The following is a 21,696-nucleotide window of genomic DNA, read 5'->3' as shown; positions in this document are numbered from 1 at the left end:
AGGCCATGTGCCAAAGGCTGCCGATCCCTGTTCTATTCCTTGTTTTAAAAGACATTGTACTACATCACTCTTCTAGGAAGTTGAGAATGTGTGGGTTGAACCCAAGATGCCATTTATACAGGTTATAAAATAAGGCCATGCCCAAATCCTATAGAACTGCAGCAACTAAATAAAACATAGCATAGTAACATCTACCACACTGTTTTAGGTAAGATAATGCTTGAAAAGATTGAAGCAGAAAGAACTATAGATTGCAGGGGGACTCAATATTATAATTTTATAGGACACAAGACAAAACTAATGTAGGGCCTGATCCAAATCCCAATTAAGTCAATGGGCTTTGATTCAGGCCCTCATGGTTTAATCTACTGATATTTCCTTATTATGAAGCCCTCTTTAGAATATTGTCTACAGATGTGCAAAACATGAAGATTAAACATGAAACATACAGTTTTCCTTGTGTTTTGAAGGTTGCTGGATGCGAATTGCAGCCAGAATTAGGAACAGGATGCATGGCCAGAGTACTTCAGACAGAGACAGCACCTGAAGAGTAAACCCAAAACAATAATATCAGCATTGTAGATATTGAACTGCACCATACAAATATACGTTATTACACGGACCACAAAATTAATATTCCAGTACAGATGCCATACAAAAGAAACTATTAAACCAGATTCTGTTTTGTTTAAAACTTACTTCTAAGTAGAAACACATCTTTTTATTATGGAGCAAAGAACACTGATTTCAGAGCTTGCGAGTAAAGGCCATCGTCTTGTTATTTACAGTATTTTCATGAATCTTTTCTTTTACACCTATACAAAATAACTAATAGAATGAAACAGGCACACTGTTCTCCAAAATCTAGAAAAGTAGTTTAGGATAGATGAAAGCAAGTCATCTTCATGCCTCAGTTGCTCCAGCTGCAAAATGGGGATGATATCAACCAGCCAGCTTTGTAAAGAGCATTAGGATCCCCATATGCAAGGTTTTCAGTAACAAAGTAGTGTTTCAGAAGCAGTTAAATAGGGCAGAATCACAATAAATGTTAAAACAAAAGAATAAAAAAATTACAGAACATGAAAGCCTGACATGATCATTACATTGAACCTGAGGATTTCTGAGGCTACTCCCTCTAGTAGCTTAAATGCTAGATACAGTACTTACATCATCTGTCCATATCAGGGAAGCTATTCCAAAAGATCAAATTGTTACAAAGACAACCTAAGAAAAATAAGAGTGGGTGGTCTTTGATTCCTGCAGAGCAAGCCTGGATTCTGGCAATAATAGTGTTCTGAAAGCGAATCCAGCCATTTCTACACTAAAATAAGCCTAGCCACACTGGAAACAAGATTGATCTACAATGACAAGAGGAAAAGAAGTGCTTTAGGACACTTTTGATGCCATCATCCTCTCCCATGCTATACTGTCTGGCATACAAATATAGATCAGAAGTACACTTTCTCTGATAAACCCTCAAATATGTAAGTAATACAACTGATCAAAGGGGTGGGGTTACATTTTTGTTTTCAAATTTTCCGCTTCTTTGAGATTTAAACATTTGAAAAATTTCAACCAACTCTAATAAATAATATAATTCAGAGAATATCTTCTAAGCTATGATTTAAGACACTGAACAGTGAGATATTGTAACCAGAGCAGCTCACCTGATCATTTTAAGATTTCAAATACTCATAGAAGTTGATTAACTCAAAGTATATATAGTTTAATCTACTATAAGCCTTTAACCAACAGCGATTCAAAATCAAAATATTCAGTTTCTAATTTATATACAGTAACTCCTCGTTTAACGTTGTAGTTATGTTCCTGAAAAAATGTGACGTTAAGTGAAACGATGTTAAGCAAATCCGATTTCCCCATAAGAATTAATGTAAATGCGGGGGTTAGGTTCCAAGGAACTTTTTTTCACCAGACAAAAAACTATATATTATATATATATACACACACAATATACGTTTTAAACAAACAATTTAATACTGTTCACAGCTATGATGATTGTGAAGCTTGGTTGAGGTGATGGAGTCAGAGGGTGGAAGAGGGAAGGATATTACCCAGGGAATGCCTTGCTGCTAAATGATGAACTAGCATTCGGCTGAGCCCTCAAAGGTTAACACATTGTTGTTAATGTAGCCTCTCACACAAGGCAGCACGAACACAAGGGAGGGGAGACAGCATGGAAGACAGAGACAGCCACACACCTTGTGTGTGGGAGAGAGAGATGCACACTGCCCCTTTAAGTAAGCTGACCCACTCTTAAGTGCATTGTCTTTTTAAGTGGATCAGCAGCTGCTGCGCCAAGCTCTCTATGTCTCTCTCCGTCAGTGTACCCTCCCTGCTCTATATGGAGAATGGGTAAGCGGGGTGCAGGAGCAGGAGGGAGGGGGACACCCTGACATTAGCACCCCCCCATCCCTCCTGCACAGCAAGCAGGAGTCTCTGGGAGCAACTCCAAGGCAGAGGGCAGGAGCAGCACATGGCAGTGGTGGGGAGGGACAGCTGAACTGCCGGCATTTGATAGCCTGCTGGGCAGCTGCTGCACGGGGAACTTACGGGAGCGGGGAGCTGATTGATAGAGGGGCTGCCAGTCCACCCTGGTTACAAGCCCCCACCAGCTAGCTGCAATGGGCTGCTCTTCCTGCAAGCAGCGGACAAAGCAGGCGGCTGCCAAATGATGTTAGAAGGGAGCACTGCACCACTTTAAATGAGCATGTTCCCTAATTGATCAGCAATGTAACAACAAAACAACGTTAACCAGGGTAACTTTAAGTGAGGAGTTACTGTACTCTACTCAGCACACAAGTGGTCTTAAACAGAGATTTAGAACAAAAAACTTTATAGAAATACATGAGATAAGGGATCACTGAATTGTGTTAGAGATCTCTTCGGTAATATCTATTGGACAACTATAGAACACATGAGATCCTCCACTATGACAATGGGTAGAGATGGTATTACTGCCTATATTTAAGGTTGTCCAACATTTCTGATGAAAATACGCTGTTTTCCGTTGCTTATAACTTTGCAAAACTTTTAACTGCTTGGTCTGAGATTTCCTATGTTGGGTGTCTGTTTCAGGCTGAATTATTTTGGAAAGTTTCAGCTAAAGCAGTTCAGCCGCTTCTAAGAACAATGTTGTTTTGCCCCTGTTAAAATGTTTGTTTTCTTTCCGAGGTGATAACTCTCCCATGTATTGGAGCAGGAACCTGAAATTTGGCAGGGGAATGGTCTTTGTATCAGGAATGTGCCTTTTGCCACCCCTGTGAAAATCCACCTAAATTTGGCTAAGTTATGAGACTTTCAAAAATCTCAGTTCTCAAATGCTACATCCAGATTTGTTGGAGTTTGGCAGCTAAATGCTCCTCTGAAGATTCCATCTGCACTGGGCATGTTCCAGCCAAGGGTATAAGGGTTGAGCAGAACTTTCCCTGCAGTTATTGTCCAGCTGCAAGAAGCCACAGTGGGGCTGGGCACCAGAATTGAGAGGAGAGGGAGTCTGCTTCCTGTGCTCTCCATGGTGCCCATGCTGGATCCCAGGCAGCAGGGAGAAGGAAGCCTCCTGACTCAAATGCAGAATGGAGAACTACTGAACCTAGGGCAGATGGAAAAGGGTGTAGATTCGGGCAAGGAGCCTGGGGGTATGTGGAGGCTGTGATTGGAGACCTGTAGGATGGAGAAGAGAAACTGGGACTTGTAGCCAGAATGGGGATGTGGGAGAGACTGAGATGTCTGCACAGGAGGACTGGGAGCTAGGAAAGAAAATAAGGTGATGGGGGGACTGGAAGCCAACTGGAAGAGAGAGAGAAAACTGAGACTGGAGGGGAGTCTGGGACTGGCTGGGCATCCTGTGCACTGAGTAAGTCAAGGCTCGTGTGGATAAAATAGTACAAAAACATGTCATTAAAGACGGAGACATAGTGCACGTGCAATCTTAATTCTGGTATTTCCTAACTTTTGAGTGCTTGACTTTGCAACCTTAATGTTTTTTAATATAGCTATTTGTATGCAATAAAATTACAAAGTACAAAATTATAAATAGGGCATAATTGGCTTTGGCATAGTGACATAAGAGACAGATGACTACATCTGATACAAACTGGAATATCAGGGGCAGCATGATGTATTTGATAGTGGAATGCCTCATGACAAAAACTTTCTGGAAATAAATATCAACCAGAATTAACCCAGTATCCCATAAGATTTGTTTTTAACTTTGTGTCATTTGTTCATGCTATTGTTAGTCAACCAATGAGCTTGGATGTTCACGATACAGTGATTATGAAAAGTGATTGTTTTTAAAGGCCACTTGACTGGCCAACAACTTTATCTTGTATGTGGGAAAGAGATGTCCTGGGCATGACCCACAGAAGTAATGCCCTGATGGAAGTTAAAAGAAGTGAAATTCCTCCAATTGAACAAGCTCCATTTGTATGAGTAAATCAAATGCAATGAGCCAGATTGTCCCTCCTGTGAGCTTCTCACACATATGGGGAGACTTAGAACTGTTTGTGTGTTTAGGCTTGCAATGTTTTTACCTGATCTTTCTGTCTAAGCAGAGGGTTTATTTATCCCTCTCTATTACCCACCCATCCACCTTTCAACCACCTGTGGAACTGGCTGACTCAGGATTTGTCTACACTTAAAACACTACAGCAGCACAGCCGTGCTGCTGTAGTGTTTCTGTGTAGACACTACCTATGCCAACGGGAGGGATTCTCTGATTGGAATAGGTAATCCATTTACCCGAGAGGTGGTAGCTAGGTCAATGGAAGAATTCTTCTGTCAACCTAGCACTGTCTACACAGGGACTTAGGACAGCTAAACTATGCTGCTCAGGGGCATGGATTTTTAACACACATGACTGACATAGTTAAATCGACCCAATTTTCTAGTGTAGACCAGGCTTAAGATCACAGTACCCACTGATCTTGACAGATCAGCTAGAATCCACAGTCCTTCTTCACAGAGAATCATACCCTGTTTGTTGCTGTTATAGCTAAACTCCCTTGTTGCACTGCTTTTGGGGCTTTTCTAGCCATTTTATTTTTATATGTGCCCTTCTACACCTCAGACTAGGGGGAGAAATAGGAGCCTCTATAAGGTCAAAACAACAGAGAACAAGGGTCGAGTTGGTGATTAAACAGGAAAAGAAGTGGACTGACTATAGAATGCAAAGGACAAATATTGGCCAAGGTCTTTGAAATCTTTGTACAAGGAAATGCACGCCATCCTGACATTTTGTAGTTTCCCTAGGTTAAAAGATGTCTGTTCAATATTTACGTTAGACAAAGGAGACTTTTGAATAGAGTATAACTATGTGAGCATTTGCTAAAATGTGAAAATGGATTTGCTTTAGTCATGTGCACTCCTCTTTTCTGTATGCTTTCTACACACGTGAGTGGTGATGTCTCACTCTCTTAAATCAATATGAAAATGGTGGGGTAGATTAGGATACTATTCAGCATGAGTAAGGTTAACAGAACTGGACCCCAAACAACTGTCATATTGGATGAGGTGGGAAAGAACATTAGTGTTGTAATTAAAGGCATAGGCTAGGGTTGCCAGGTGTCTGGTTTTCAACTGGAATGCCCTATCAAAAAGGGACACTAGCATCTTTGGTCAGCACTGCTGAACAGGGCCGTTAAAAGTCCGATCGGCCTGCCATGCCATGGCTCCACTCGGCTCCCGGAAGCAGTGGCGTGTCTCTTCTCCACCTCCTACACATAGGGGCAGCCAGGGGGCTCTGCACACTGCCCCCACCCCAAGTGCCGGCTTTTCACTTCCCAATGGCCGGGAACCACGCCACAGGAGCTGCAGCATCTCTGCCATAGAATTCCTATATGATTTTGGGCAAGTTACTTTCTGTGTCACAGTTCCTCATCTGTAAAATGGGATAATGCTACTCCCTATCTCCCACCCACTTTTTTGTCCATTTAGATTGTAAAGTCTTTGAGGCAGGAACTATCTCTTACTATATGTATGCACTGCGCCTAGCATGATGGGGCTCCAAGATTGGATGGGGCTCTAGGCTCTACTATATTAAAAATCACTGTTCATAATGGACTCCCAAAATATACTCATCTGTTATCTCTTCTTGTTGGGCCATCCATGTAATTCATAATGACAATAATTAAAAATAATACTTGGAATTTACATCATGGTTTTAGCCACACATCTCAAAGAGGTTCATAAAGGGGATATTCATTATTATTAGCCCCATTTTATAGTTGGGAAAACCAGGGCGCAGCTAGGATTAAGTAACTTCACCAAGATCACACCTTTAGCCTGTAGGAGAGCCAGGAAAAGAATTCAAGTCCGTAACTCCTAGTTCAGTTTCCCTATCCTCTGGCTCACCCTGATCCATCTTTCGAGAGTAAGTTCCTAGGTGCAGTGATTCTCTTTGTCTTCTTGTCTTGTCACCACCTGTGCTACATATGCACACAAATAATTAAAAAGCCTGTTGGGCTTGGTAGCTACAAAGTCAGCTGCACCAAATGTGAACTCAAGGCAGCGAGCCCTGTGCACCAGAGTCTCAGCCTAGTTCGCATGCTTTATATTGTTCCGGTGACAGACACCTGGCCAAAAAACAGGTATAAAGGAATACCTAGATAGTATGGAGCTGCTGTAGCCAATTCCAGGGAACTCTATCTCTCAGCCCCCAGCACAGGATGCATGGTGGTTCCCATTACAACTTGGAGCAGTCCTGAGACTCTAAGTTATGCCTGAGGACCAACCTAGCCCCCAGCAGCCACTGCATTTGGGAGGTGTGAAAGTGGTTGAAACTAATCTTCATGCCCACTCATACCCAAGCTGCATTAAGCCCATAAGGGCCAGTCCCAAGGATCTGGTCCTGTGTGTACATTTCATTATATGGGGTGAAATCCTGGCCCATAGAAGTCAACAGGAATTTTGCCATTGACTTCAATGGGGCCAGGATTCCACCCACAAGGAAAAAATTTCAAGTGGAAACCACAGGGGATTAAATGTCTTGATGAGAAATATGTGTTTGCATTAGCGGGCATAATGGGATAGAAATAAGAGCTTATCACCATCATAAAGGCCACTTTGAAAGGAAAGAACAAATGTGATTGAAACCCATTGGGGGAGAAGATAAGTGACCTTAAAAAAATCACAATATTCTATTACTAAAACTGAGGTATAGCATATCATGAATACCGTGAGCTTCCCTTGTCCTTTATAGTAATGGTTTTAAGGAAATTATGGGATAGAAACAGATCAATTCTATTCTTTCGCAACAATAGAAAGCCATGAATTATATTAAGTTAAATTGTCCTCTGACAAAGACAAGGGAGAACCACATTTCCCAGCAATTCAGAATGCTGTTTATTCTTATATGCCACACTTAGAGAGGCTTTTGACCCCAGAGTTTAACATGAGTTTACCCAGATAGATAAAGAAACGTGCAAAATACTGGCACTCCCTTCCTTCAATCATCTCCGGTTAATTAGACTATACCATGTATTGAAAATTTGCTGTATTAAATGCCAGAGTAACCCATATTTCGGATAGCCAAGAAGTGGCAGGGCTTTCTCAGCTGAAGGCTCTTAACCTCTGGAATTCATTCTTCCTGGTAGCCCATCAAAACCCTGCTCTCAATTCCTTTGGGGCATGATACATGGCCTGATCCAAAGCCCATTGAAGTCAATGGGGCCAAGACAGCTAATTTATTTCATTTAATTAACTGATTTTGGCTTCTTCTTAGTCTTTCATATTGGCAGTAATATTTTACAAAAAATTCTTATTCTTTGCAGTTAAAGCCCTCTCTGTCATAGTGATGGGTACTACTAAAACCAGTAAAATATATAAAGAGCTGAGTTTTTGCGAGGAGGAGGGAGAAATCCCGACATCAATAGCCAAACTGCCATTGAACATAAGAACGGCCATATTGCGTCAGACCAACGGTCCATCTACCCCAGTAGCCTATCTTCCAACAGTGACCAATGCCAGGTTCTCCAGAGGAAATGAACAGAGCAGATAATCATCAAGTGATCCATCCCCTGTCACCCATTCCCAGCCTCATATAAACAGAGGCTAGGGACACTGACATTGACTTCAGTAGGCCCCAGGATTTCCACTCAGGGTTCTTGAACAAGTTGGCATCACTTGCAACTCCTCTCCAAAGCAAAATTTTAAGCTGATGTGTTTTGGTGAGATTTGCTGTCTTTAAGTTTCCATAATTTTTAAAGTTTCCTAATGGAGACCCTCCTTATGTATTTTGGTGACATGCAGGCTAAAATACGGCACTGCATAAATTCATTTTTGAACTTTATTCAATTACAAGACTCTTCAGCAAACACAGATTATGCTACAGCACCATTCATAAATTCACTGACATCTGGGCTCAATGGGATTCAGTGATTTACATATATTGGACCAAATTCTGCCGCTACTTGTGGGTGTGGCATGCCGTACACATACAGAAATTGCCAGTCTCAGGCCTGATCTACACCTAAAACTTAGGTGAACGTCACTCAGCGGCAAGAAGAACTCACATTGACCTAAGCCCCTAAAATTATACAGGCCTAAGTCCCTTTGTAGACACTGCTAGGTCAATGGAAGGATTCTTCCATGAGCCTAGCTACTGCCTCTCAAGGGGGGTAGATTTACTATGATCGATGAAAAAATTCCTTACATTCCTGTAGCAAGTGTCTACACTATAGCACTACAGCGGCATAAGTGCAGGGCTGAAGCTGTGCTGCAGTAGGGCTTATTGTGTAGTGGTACCCTTAGTGTGTGGGACAGAGAATGCAGAGAGGACAGCAGGAGGGACTGCGCAACCCTGCCCTATACATAGTGCAGAGCAGTGATCCATGGTAATTCTTTCTGCAGCTTCTCCTGCAGCTTCCAGGCCTGGGAGGAGAGGCTGCAGAAGGGTCCGCCTCCCTCTTTCCAGGCCGGGTGTTTCGGGAAGGGAAGGGAAGGGAAGGAAGGAGCAGAGCTGCCCTGAGCTGCTGGGCTCATTCTGCTCCCTCACAGGAGCAGAAGCGGGAGGAGAACAGCTTCGGCTCCTGAGCAGGTATGGGAGTGAAGAGCTCTGCCTGCATCTTGCAGCAGCCCTGAGTGGTTGCTCTGCCCTGGGAATTTGGGAAGTGGGGAAAGCTCCAGATCAGAAAGGTTTTCCCCCGGCAGGGCTGTGATGTGCCCCCTCAGTGACCTCGCTGAAGTGGTAGAAATTTTATTTGTGGGTCTGTGACTCCTTTCGATCTGTCGCACTTTAAGCTCTGGATTTGACTGAGGGGATGGGAGGTCATGGGGCTACTGGATACATGACTTTATCAATCCACTTGCCTAAAACCATGTATAGAGAGAGCTCCAAAGGTCCAGATTCTACTGAAGCCTATGAGCTGTAATAGCGGTTGCACTGGAACTGTATCTCCCATCTTCCAGAGAAAGAATTCACATACTCACACAAACGTGTGGAGAGCCCCTGCACTATGTCCTTTGAACCCAAGATAAATAACAAGCAAATGCAATAGCATGAAAAACATGGGCAGAAATTTAATAGGTCTCTCTTTGGCTATAAACCATAGTAAGAGGGCTCTAAAGAGATTAAATATCCCCAAACCAATTGTTTTTTGCCATGAAATATGGTAGACTCCCAGTAGAATGCACAGGACTAGTATTTTAGTGTCTAATTTATACTGAACTCTCAATGAAATTAGATTGTTCATATTTTGTCTGAATGTCTGATTATTTCACAGTATGGCATGGAAGCTGGTAGTCATACAATATATTTGTATTATTTTTACAGCTGCCCTCTACCAACCCAGGAACTCTACTGGCACTAGAAGACTTAAAAGTAACATGAAACTACTGATAATTCTAAAAAACAATTATTCTAACAGTCAGTATTAGTTGGAATGCTAATTTCTTCTTTGCACTTTCCTAAGGTTTTCCATTTGAGGATCTCAGATAATATAGTAATGAGTTCGGTATAAGGATCTATGTGGAAAAGAATATTTACATACATTAATTAAACTGAACCTTACAACACTCTTCTGAGGTATCTAAGCAAAATTTCTACTTTACTCTCTGTGCTTGGGTAAACCTTATTGTGTGTATTTAAATATGTGCAAGACTTACATGGTACACAACCAAACACTACACCTGGATTTGGAAGTGATGAATGAACTGCATGCAAGGGTTGCTCTTTTTGAGAGTTTGTTTCACATCGTGATTTTATGCCATCAAGATATGGCATGGAGACATGATCATATTGCATCAAAAAAAATCATGTCACAGCACATATGGAAAGATGATGAAGACAAAGACAAGCAGCTCAGTAGAAAGGATGTATATTAATAATATTATGGAGGAAGACACTACAAGATTTAGGAGATTCTGGACATGAGGGAAAAGAACAGAGAGAAGTTGAAGATGACACCCAATTGCATATGTTTTTATATTGTGCTCAGAGCCATGGTATTTAAATATCTGATGTGGTAGTGATGTTGGGAGATGAGAAATCATGAGTGATAAATCCCCTTAGTGAGAGAAGAGGGCTTGGAAAGAAAATTGAGACAATCTGTTTTGGACCTATGTGACAAATCTAGCCCTGGTATAATTGTAGTCACTTCAGTGGAGTTATACCCAAAATGAATTTGGCCCATTGAGGACTGCTACCAGATTACTAGATAGCATCTGAAGAGCAAAAGTGAAGAAGCCAGCGATATAGAGGTAGTTTTAAGAGTTATCTGCATAGAAATATTAGCTGAAATCATTGAGGTGGAGGAAATCCCCTATAGAAAAAGTGAGAGGATAGGAATGAGCAGAGGGCAGTATACCAACAAGGAGGGGAAGTTGGTAGGATAAAAAGCTACCAAAGGAGGCAGTGGTTAAAGAAGGGAGACCCAGAACAGAGTCACAACATTTGGAGAAGAGAGCAAGTCAAGGAAGAAATTATCAATAAAGTTGAAAGTTCCTTCACAAAGAAAAAAAATCACTTGTAATCCCAAGATTTTTAAGGGGATGGAGGGACCGTCTCTTTCTAAATCAAAGATTGCTGATCATATTTACATTAACATTTTCTGAGATGAAAAGCAGTATGTTGATTTATCAGGCTGATCCTATTTAAAACAGCCAACATGCATCATTGTGAATCCCCAAATCAGCACTGACAAGGGAAACAATGACAAACCATCAATTACAGTGACACTATTTTTTAATACAAAATTCTAACATCACAGGAAGAGTCCTTCTTTTACCACTGTTGAAAAATGACAGTCGCACGTCAGTCATGGTGGGGCAAAGAAAAGCATTTCCTCTCTTCAACTGAGCATTATTTTGATTTTCTGTATCTTTTCAGGGTAACAGCCAGCCTTCTCTGCTTATTTTAGTTCACTCAGATCAATCAGAGCTTATTGAGAGGAAAAGGAGGAAAAATATTTGTAGCTAATATTTGCACTCTTCTGCCCCACATCTTGTTATAAACCCTTTGTAGGCTACATTCTGATCTCAGTTACAACAGTGTTCTCTCATTGTCAATGTGCACTTTGAAACTGAAGGACAAGTAATTTTCATCCCCAGGAGTGTCGCAAGCACCAGTACTGCCCAATGATCCAATGCGTCTCCTCAAAAGCATTTAAGCACTTTCCTTTAGAATTTGCACATTGGAAAGTGTTAATTTTTCAGCTATTTCAGTGTTAAAATGCAAGGTTCTGCTCTACTCCTATTTTAAATAATCAGGAACTCAGAGGCACAACATGAACCATTTTCAGCCAGCTGATACTTATTATTCTCTGAGGCAAAGGGAAGAGTTGAAATAACAGACACACTCACTTCCACAGAAATGCAGGGGAGAAAAAAAATCCCTGTGTTAAGCATTTGCAAAAACTTACCGGTTGTCTAAGCCGGCAGAGCCAATTCTTCCAGAACAGCGCCTTGAACTGGTGAACAGAACGCCCCATATTGCTGTGTCTTTTTCCCCAGCCACTTAAAGAGTGGGTATTTAAAGACCTTTAACTCTTAGTCACCTGACCAGGAACTAGTTAATTCCAGCACATAGAAAAGGTGCAAGAGGTGTGTCTGCTTAGAAAGAAAGGATTTGATTATGTTTCTGTCTTTTGTTCTGTGTTCACCGAGGAATCTCATCTTTCTACTTGCTGCTCAATGTGATGAACAGCAAGCAGATGGTTTTATATAAATGCCTTCAGGGTGTTTTAGCGTTCACTTGCTTTTGCATTCCAGAAACAGACATCACTGCAAGCCATTACAATAAACAGCATATATTTAACATTGGATATTTAAGACTCCTTTCCATTTTCGTAGCTAGGTTACTTTTCAACCTCAGGCTCTGGCCACAATGGTTTGGTCTCCATCTCCTGGCTTGGAGCTTCAGGCTCTGGCCCCCTAGCTCTGGGGCTTTGGGCTCCGACCGTGGGCTCCAGCCCCCAGTTCTGGCTATGGGGCTTCGGGCGCTGACCACCAGCTCTGGCCGTGTGTTTCACCCACTCCAACATCCCTGGCCCTGCAGTTATTGCTATTTCAGCTGAACAAAGAATAATTTTGGGAATGTGTGTGTATGTGTGCTGAGGGGAGGGGTGTTACAGGAGGGCAGCGAATGAGGGAGGTGCGAGAATAATAGTGTGTAGTAACACTGGGGAGAAAACCAGAGTAAAGGTGGACAAGCCTCTAGCTAGAGAATATATTCAGATATTTATTTATTTATTTATTTATTTATGCGATTTCTTTTAATTTATTTTTCTGCACAAGCTACTACTTCGTATATGATGTAGAATATGTAGCTGTAAACATCTAATAGTGGGTTACTCTTTCAAATTAACTTGTTATGACTGAATGTCAAACTTTCACATTCAAACTATCATATTAAAAGTCATAACCAGGGCCAGATTAACTCTCCTGTGAGCCTGGGGCTATTAGATTTTGTGGGGCGCCTGTATACAAGTATTTTTCCTAATTTAAAACAAAATGATCACTGTGACGGGTTCAGTCATAGTAACCCCCTTGGGACTGCCACCTGATGTGCTGAGACTACCTCTGAGGCCATTTTCCCTGTCAGCTTGGGACTTCAGTGCCCTGCCTGGTTGTGCCAGACATGCTAGCCTGCTACAAACACAGACCCAGGTCTGAACCACGTCCCCCAAAAGCTGCAGGCTAAACTGAAAACAGCTTAAGAAGTGCTCCTGTCTCCAGCATCCACATACCCAGTTCCCAATGGGGTCCAAACCCCAAATAAATCTGTTTTACTCTGTATAAAGCTTATACAGGGTAAACTCATAAATTGTTCACCGTCTATAACATTGATAGAGAGATATGCACAGTTGTTTGCTCCCCCAGGTATTAATTACTTGTTCTCGGTTAATTAATAAGCAAAAAGTGATTTTATTAAATATAAAAAGTAGGATTTAAGTGGTTCCAAGTAGTAACAGACAGAACAAAGTAAATTACCAAGCAAAATAAAACAAAAGCATGCAAGTTTAAGCCTAATACAGTAGGAAACTAAATGTAGGTAAATCTCACCCTCAGAGAGGTTCCAATAATCTTCTTTTACAGACTAGACTCCTTCTAGTCTGGGTCCAGCAATCACTCACACCCCCATAGTTATTGTCCTTTGTTCCAGTTTCTTTCAGGAATCTCTTTGGGGTGGAGAGGCTATCTTTTGAGCCAGCTGAAGACAAAATGGAGGGATTTCCAGGACCTTATATAGTTTTTTTCTCTTGTGGGTGGAAATCCCTTTGTTCTCCTGTGTAACATCCCCTCAACAAGATGGAGTTTGCAGTCACCTGGGCAAGTTGCATGTCTATGGGTATGGCTACACTTACAAATCTGCAGCGCTGGTAGTTGCAGCGCTGGTCGTCCAGCTGTGCAGGGCCAGCGCTGGTGTGTGGCCACACTCACAGCTACCAGCGCTGCAGTGTGGCCACATTTGCAGCATTTGCAGCGCTGTTGGGAGTGATGAATTATGGGCAGCTATCCCAGCATTCAAGTGGCAGCAACGTGCTTTTCAAAAGAGGGGGGTGTGGGGCAGTGTGACAGGGACCGGGGGGGTGGGAGAGAGAGTGGATTTTTGGAACTGACACTGTGCAAAATCAGAAAATTTTCCCACCCCCTTACTGTTAACTGCAAACAGCCTGCATCCAACATACTCTCTTTCCCCCCCTCTACCTCCTCCCCCCGTTTCTCTCAAGCAAAGCAAACACTCAACCCCTGTGAATGACTCCTTTTCTCGCTGCTGGTCAAGCAAAACGCAAACACTCAACCCCTGTGAATCACGCAGGGAGGAGGATCTCATTTGATTGTTCACAGATTGATCACAGCAAACAGGAGCTGATAAGCAGCTCCGGTAGAGCAGCTCCGGTAGCAACGGAGCTCCGGAGGTTCACAACAAAACAAAGAGAGGCTGCATAACAAAACAAAGGGAGTAATTTAGTTAAAAGCATTCTGGGATACACCCTTATACCCTGGAGGCCAATAACAGCGCTGGTGTGTGGCCACACTTGATGACCAGCGCTGCAGCACCAGCGCTGCAATCCTTATTCCCCATGCCGAGTGAGGTGTACGGCCAGCGCTGCAGCCAGGGAGTTGCAGCGCTGGAAGTGCCCTGCAGGTGTGGCCACTTACTAATTGCAGCGCTGGAAAGCCTCCACCAGTGCTGCAACTCGCAAGTGTAGCCATACCCTATGACTGATTCAGCTTTTTGCAGGCTGACGCCATTGTTTACATGTTAGTTTGAATGTTCCCAGGAAAGCTCAGATGTGGATTGGCATCTCCCAAAGTCCATTGTCAGTTAAGTGTTTCTTGATTGGGCACTTACTGAGATAGTCCTTTCTCAAGAAGCTGACCAAATGCTTCACTGAGGCTACTTAGAATCAAACAAATACACAGCCTATATTCATAACTTCAAATACAAAAATAATACACACATACAGACAGCATAATCATAACCAGCAAACTACAACCTTCCCATAGACACCCCACTTGGTCTCTTCTGTACAAGACCTGGTACAACCATAGGACCCTGGTTGCAACAATGATCTATATGGTCACAGTTCATGTCAAATAACGTCACAATCACAATTATGGCATTGAGGCTATTAACCTGCTGGCACTGCAGGGCTCAGGCAGGCTGCCTGCCTGCCTGCCATAGCCCCACGCCGCTCCTGGAAGTGGCCAGATGCTAGCATGTCTCTGCGCACCCCTGGTGGGAGTGGGACAGCGTGTCTCTATGCACTGTCCGTGCCTGCAATTGCCACCTCCGCAGCTCCCATTGGCCGGTGCTGGGGGTGGGGGGAACACATGGATTCACCTCCCCACCACTACCAGAGTCCACAGCAACATGCCAGCAGCCAACTAGCCAATTCCAGAAGCAGCATGGGGCCACGGCAGGCAGGAAGCCTGCCTGAGTCCTGCTGTGCCAGGGCCACCCCTTAGCCCGGGGCCCTGGGCTGCAGCCCCTAAAGCCCCTGCATTAATCCAGCCCTGGTCATAACAAGTTTAAAATTTTAAAATATAATAATAGATTGAGCCCCAGCAGCTCTTTCATTACAAATTAGATACTTCCTACAAGTAGTGGCTAGGTGAAGGGCATACATTTACTGGGCCTTTGGGCTTTTTCAGGAGCATAAGAGCAGTTGAGGGAGAGACAACAGAAGCTAATCCAACCTAAAAACTTTAGGACATTTTAAACATTTGTTTCTTCTTTTCCACACAAAACAAGTATTATATTAGCCATGAATATGGACACCAGATTTTAAAACACCTGAACTTATTTCTGACAGAGAGAGCGAGAGAGAGCGAGAGAGCTGTAAAGAAATGAAAATAAGGTTTGTCAGTTAACCATATTTTATATTAAATTATCTCATCACATTCTCACAAAGGCCTGGTCTACACTGGGGCGGGGGATCGATCTAAGATACGCAACTTCAGCTACGAGAATAGCTGCTCCCCCGTCGACTCCACTTCCACCTCTCACCCTGGTGGAGTTCCGGAGTCGACAGGGACCACCTTCGGGGATCAATGTATCGTTTAGATGAGACGTGATACATCGATCCCTGATAGATCGATCACTACCCGCCGATCCAGCAGGAAGTGTAGACATACCCAAAGAAATAGTATTTGTGCATATGTGCAGTGCTGTTTGCTTTGTCCATATAGCCACAACCTTATCCTCCCTCAGTTCCCTCCTCAGAACTTGCTTCTACACAGGGGCATGTTCAGGAATTTAAATTCCACTGCTTTTGGAGGGGCACCTTCTGTACCACTGCCGGGGCCCCGGGACCAAAGGAGCTCGCTCTCCCTGCCGGGGTCCAGGGACAAAGAGGCTCGCTCTCCCTGTCAGGGCCCAGGGACCGAAAGAGCTCGCTCTCCCTCCTAGGGCTCTGGGACGGAATGACCTTGCTTTCCCTGACAGAGCCTGGGAACCAGAGGAGATCTTGTGCTCTCCCCACCAGGGCCCCTGGGACCAGAGGAGCAATCATGCTGTCCCTGCCGGGGATCAGGGGGCCAGAGATGCTCTGTCAGCGCCTGCCAATTATTGGGGGGGCATGCCTCTGCTTCCCCCCTTGCACATGCCCCTGCTTCTGCTGTATGCACAAAACTACCATCAGATAACATTTGAGTAGGTGACAAGTTGAGATCATTGCTTATGGTTGGCAAAGAATTGCACACACGGCTATCCTATTTGTTCTTATGTTATCCTTCACTCCCCTCCTGCCCACACATGTCCTTTACCTCCTTGTTTCATGCTCTTGTTACATCTTTCTTTTTAGTTTCTGCATTCTTTGGGGCTTGGAATATTATTTATGTTTGCATAGAGTCAGAATAATCGGGTTCTGACTTGTTGAGGACTGTAGGCACTAGCATAACAGAAATACTAATATTTGTCAAGGTTGTGATCATACATCTCTGATTGTCTTGTTTGATTAATTGCCCCCCATGCTAAGAGACTTTGCTCAAGATGTGGGGAAAGGTCGGGGAAGTGTTTTACTTCTCCAGAAAAGTCAAGCAAACATATTTGTGCTGCCTACTAGAGTCCTGAGTAGGACTGTTTTTTTAATCCCACTCCTGTCCCACCCTGCAATATCCACTCCCACTAGCTCCCACATACTTTGTTGAATTTTTGTCCTGCTCCTGCTATTATGGCAGTGGGATATAAATTCAACAAACAATGCAGGAGTGGGTGAGAGTGGGAGTGGGTATTGCAGGACGGGACGGGAGCGGGATTAAAAAGTCATTCTCCCATGCTGCAAACAACATGAATGCCTCGGCCAGCAGCTGCCGCTCACCAGCTACCCAGCTCTGAAGACAGCGTTGCTGCCAGCAACTGCACAGAAGTAAGGGAGGCACGGTATGACATAATAGTGGGAGAGGGATAAAAATTCAACAAACAATGCGGGAGCAGGTTGGAGTGTGAGTGGGAATTGTGGGGCAGAATGAAAGTGGGATTAAAAATAGTCCCGTGCAGGTCTCTAGTAGGGAGCGTCAATGTAAACAAACTGTCTTGCGGCCTGCCAGCGGATTGACCTGATGGGCCACGTGTGGCCTGCGGGCCGCCCTCCACTGTTCTAGGTTCTAAACCCAAGGAAAAAACGATGAGGAAAGCATACATACAGAGAAGCTGCTGAAGTGGATATTGGAGAGTCAGCAGCAGCAGGCAGCCCAACAGCAACAGCAGCAGGCACAGTTTCTACAACAAATTGCTGCACAGCAGCAAAAACAGCTTACGCAGGAACAAGAACAGCAGCAACAGATTATTTGCAAACTGGCGACCAAATACCAGATTCAGCAAGAACAACTGGTCCATCAGAGGGCAGCACTCCTACATCCGCACGAGACATCTAACACCACCATTCCAGGGCTGATAGGAGACAACCTCCCTTTCGGGTTACCCATGCCCATACAAAGATGAGGCCCAGGGATGACCCAGAGGCCTTCTTAGTCATCTTCAGACAAGCACACTGGCCACCAGAGCACTGGGATACCTTGGTAACCCTATACTTAACCAGCCTAGCACAAGCAGCATATCACAATCTGGATCACACAGGACTATACAAAAGTGAAGGCGGCCATTCTAGACCACACAGGCATCAACCTCAAGATATTCCAACAGAGGTTTCCTTAAGAGAAGTTCGCAACTGGAGCCTAGCCTTGGGTGGTAGCCCACCAACTTCAGGACCACTGCTGACATTAGCTCAACCCCGAGAAGCTGATGGGGATTCAAGTAGCCAAGACAATTGGGCTGCTAGAAAAATTTACCCAAATTCTCTCAGCCAGAGGAAGGGAGTGGGTGAAATGCCACCAGCCATCAACCTTGTCAGAAACGGTCATACTTATTCGGACACCTAAACTCAGAGAACCCCAAAAGTAAGGCCCAGAATCCCAATGGATGCCAATCTAGAAGTGAAGGATGGGGATCATGGAGCAGACCCATCCTGCAGGAGGTAATCCCAGCACAGGGGAAGAACTGAAGTACCTATACACTACAGAGGAGGGACCAAGAACTCTGAGGGGAAGGAGATACATCTCCCAGGCATCCCACTGTCCCAGCAATGAGCACACCAACAGGAGCCCCAAAGAGCTAATGTTTGAGTGTGGCCAGGAGGGGCATTTCAGGCAAAAATGCCCCTTTATGGACTGTAGCTATGGCCAGACATGGATTTAAGGTCTCTGAGCTCAGAAAAGAGGCTTGGCCAAGTTTCTGCTCCCAGTGTGAGTCAACAGCACCCAGGTAATGGGCTTGGTGGATTCCATGAGCAGCCAGATGATTATCTGGACCAGTCTGAGTCCCCTGACATGGCAGAGACCCCCATCTACCTCCAGTGCATCCATGGGGATGGTCTTCACAACTAAGTATGTGAGGGAGATTCCCAAACCTGAGCCTTTCATTTTAGGTGACAAATCTGAGGAACTGTCCCAGATTGAGGTGTCATTACTAAACTAAATGATAAACTAAACAGTAATAAGTCACAAGGACCAGATGGTATTCACCAAAGAGTTCTGAAGGAACTTAAATACGAAATTGCAAAACTACTAACTGTCATCTGTAACCTATCATTTAAATCAGCTTCTGTACCAAGTGACTGGAGGATAGCTAATATGACGCCAATTTTCAAAAGGAGCTCCAGAGGTGATCTCGGCAATTACAAGCCAGTAAGCCTGACTTCAGTACTGGGCAAACTGATTGAAACTATAATAAAGAACAAAATTGTCAGACACATAGATGAACATAATTTGTTGGGGAAGAGTCAACATGTTTTTTGTAAAGGAAAATCATGCCTCACCAATCTTCTAGAATTCTTTGAGGGGGTCAACAAGAATGTGGACAAGGGGGATCCAGTGGATATAATGTACATAGATTTTCAGAAAGCCTTTAACAAGGTCCCTCACCAAAAGCTCTTAAGCAAAGTAAGTGTCATGTGATAAGAGGGAAGGTCCTCTCATGGATTGGTAACTGATTAAAATATAGGAAATAAAGAGTAGGAATAAATAATCAGTTTTCAGAATGGGGAGAGGTAAATAGCGGTGTCCCCCAGGGATCTGTACTGGGACCAGTCCTATTCAACATATTCATAAATAATCTGGAAAAAAGGGGTAAACAGTGAGGTGGCAAAATTTGCAGATGATACAAAACTCAAACTAGCCAAGATAGTTAAGTTCCAGGCAGACTACAAAAAGCTACAAAAGGATCTCTCAAAACTGGGTGACTGGGCAACAAAAGGGCAGATGAAATTCAATATTGATAAATGCAAAGTAGAGCACATTGGAAAACAGAATCCCAACTATATAAAATGATGAGGTCTAAATTAACTGTTACCTCTCAAGAAAGAGATTTTGGAGTCATTATGGATAATTCTCTGAAAATATCCACTCAATGTGCAGTGGCAATCAAAAAAGCGAATAGAACATTGGGAATCATTAAGAAAGGGATAGATAATAAGACAGAAAATAGCATATTGCCGCTATATAAATCCATGGTACACCCACATCTTGAACACTGTGTGCAGATCTGGTCTCCTCATCTCAAAAAAGATATACTGGAATTGGAAAAAGTGCAGAAAAGGGCAACAAAAATTATTAGGGGTATGGAATGGCTTCGGTATGAGGAGAGATTAATCAGACTGGGACTTTTCAGCTTGGATAAGAGACGATTCAGGGGGGATATGATTGATGTCTATAAAATTATGGCTGGTGTGGAGAAAGTAAATAAGGAAGTGTTATTTACTACTTCTCATAACATGAGAAATAGGGGCAACCAAATTAAATTAATAGACAGCAGGTTTAAAACAAACAAAAGGAAGTATTTCTTCACACAACGCACAGTCAACCAGTGGAACTCTTTGCCAGAGGATGTTGTGAAGGCCAAGATTATAACAGGGTTCAAAAAAGAACTAGATATATTCATGGAGGATAGGTCCATCCAGGCTGAGCAGGGATGTTGTCCCTAGCTTCTGTTTGCCAGAAGCTGAGAATGGGTGACAGAGGATGGATCACTTGATAATTAGCTGTTCTGTTCATTCCCTCTGGGGCATCTGGCACTGGCCACTGTCAGAAGAGAGGATACTGGGCTAGATGGACCTTTGGTCTGACCCAGTATGGCTGTTCTTATGTTTTATGTATGGTCCTACCCAGTAACCAAGGTCTGACTCGAAGTAGAGGGCAATGAGGAAATGTGTTGAGTCGGCCAACAACTACCCTAGCTAGCCCTGTAATCCTGGGGCAGGACTGGGGATGGTTCAGAGAGATCCTACAGTGATGGAGCGACAGCCATCCCACAGAAAAAATCCCAGTTCTGAAAGTGAAGGGGTTCATGGGCTGAGAGGATATAGAGAACCTGGACAAGAGTCCTTCGAGCCAGGCAGAGACCCCGGTGTCGAACCCTGTGGAGACCCCAGACAAGATGGGCCATGAATGGTTGACAGACAATGGTGACTTCATACAGAGCCACAGAAAGACCAAACCATAGGGTGCATTTGAGAACAAGTAGCTATCCTGAAAGAGGAGGGGACTGGAGACCAATGGACACCACAGGGCCCCCACTTAAAGATCCAGAATGACCAGCTATACCGAGTGATTATAGACATTCCCAAACCCAGGAAATGTTGCAGCACCTGCTAGTTCCCAAGAAGTTCAGGCGGGGACTATTATGCCTGAACTACTTGGTACCGTGGGCTGGACACTTAAGGAGAGAGAAGACACTGCAACAGGTAGCCCTCAGATTTTTCTGCCCAGGCAATCATAAGTAAGTCCACAGTTTCTGTCACTCATACCCTAAGTGACAGCTTACAGCCCCCAAAGGATACCAAAGGCACTTCTGATCCCACTTCCTGTGGTGGAGGTACTGTTTGAACGGATCAGAATGGACTTGGTGGAGCCCTTAGAGAAGAGTGCATCTGGTTCTTGTACATACTTATAAATATAGACTACGACACCCAGTACCCTGAGGCCATCCCATTACACACGACAAAGGTACTCACCATAGTAAGAGATCTCATGAAGGTCTTCACTAGGGTCGGAATCTCAAGAGAGATCTTGATGGACAAAGGGTCCAATTTCTTGTCTAGGTTGATGAAAGAGATTTGTGTTACTGACAATCCAGGCCCTCAAGACATATGTTTACCATCCACAGACCAACATTTTGGAGGAACAATTCAACAGCGCCCTGAAGTTGATTCTAAAGATATTCATCAGTGTCAATCCATG

General features: G+C 43.7%; 1 protein-coding gene across 1 annotated transcript in view; it reads right to left on the bottom strand.

Moving 5' to 3' along the window:
- Positions 1-11,951, bottom strand: part of ABCA13 (ATP binding cassette subfamily A member 13) — a 285,211-nt gene extending 273,260 nt beyond the window's left edge. The window contains exons 1-2 of the mRNA XM_039526065.1: positions 11,877-11,951; positions 450-543 (exon numbers count right to left, since the gene is read on the bottom strand). Coding sequence (XP_039381999.1) covers positions 450-543; positions 11,877-11,945 — 163 coding nt within the window. The 5' untranslated portion in view covers positions 11,946-11,951. The remainder of the gene's footprint in view (positions 1-449; positions 544-11,876) is intronic.
- Positions 11,952-21,696: the final 9,745 nt, after the last annotated feature.

The sequence above is a fragment of the Mauremys reevesii genome, linkage group 2 (assembly GCF_016161935.1).
Source record: "Mauremys reevesii isolate NIE-2019 linkage group 2, ASM1616193v1, whole genome shotgun sequence".
Classification (NCBI taxonomy): Eukaryota; Metazoa; Chordata; order Testudines; family Geoemydidae; genus Mauremys; species Mauremys reevesii.
This window is presented reverse-complemented; position numbering and strand designations above follow the sequence as displayed.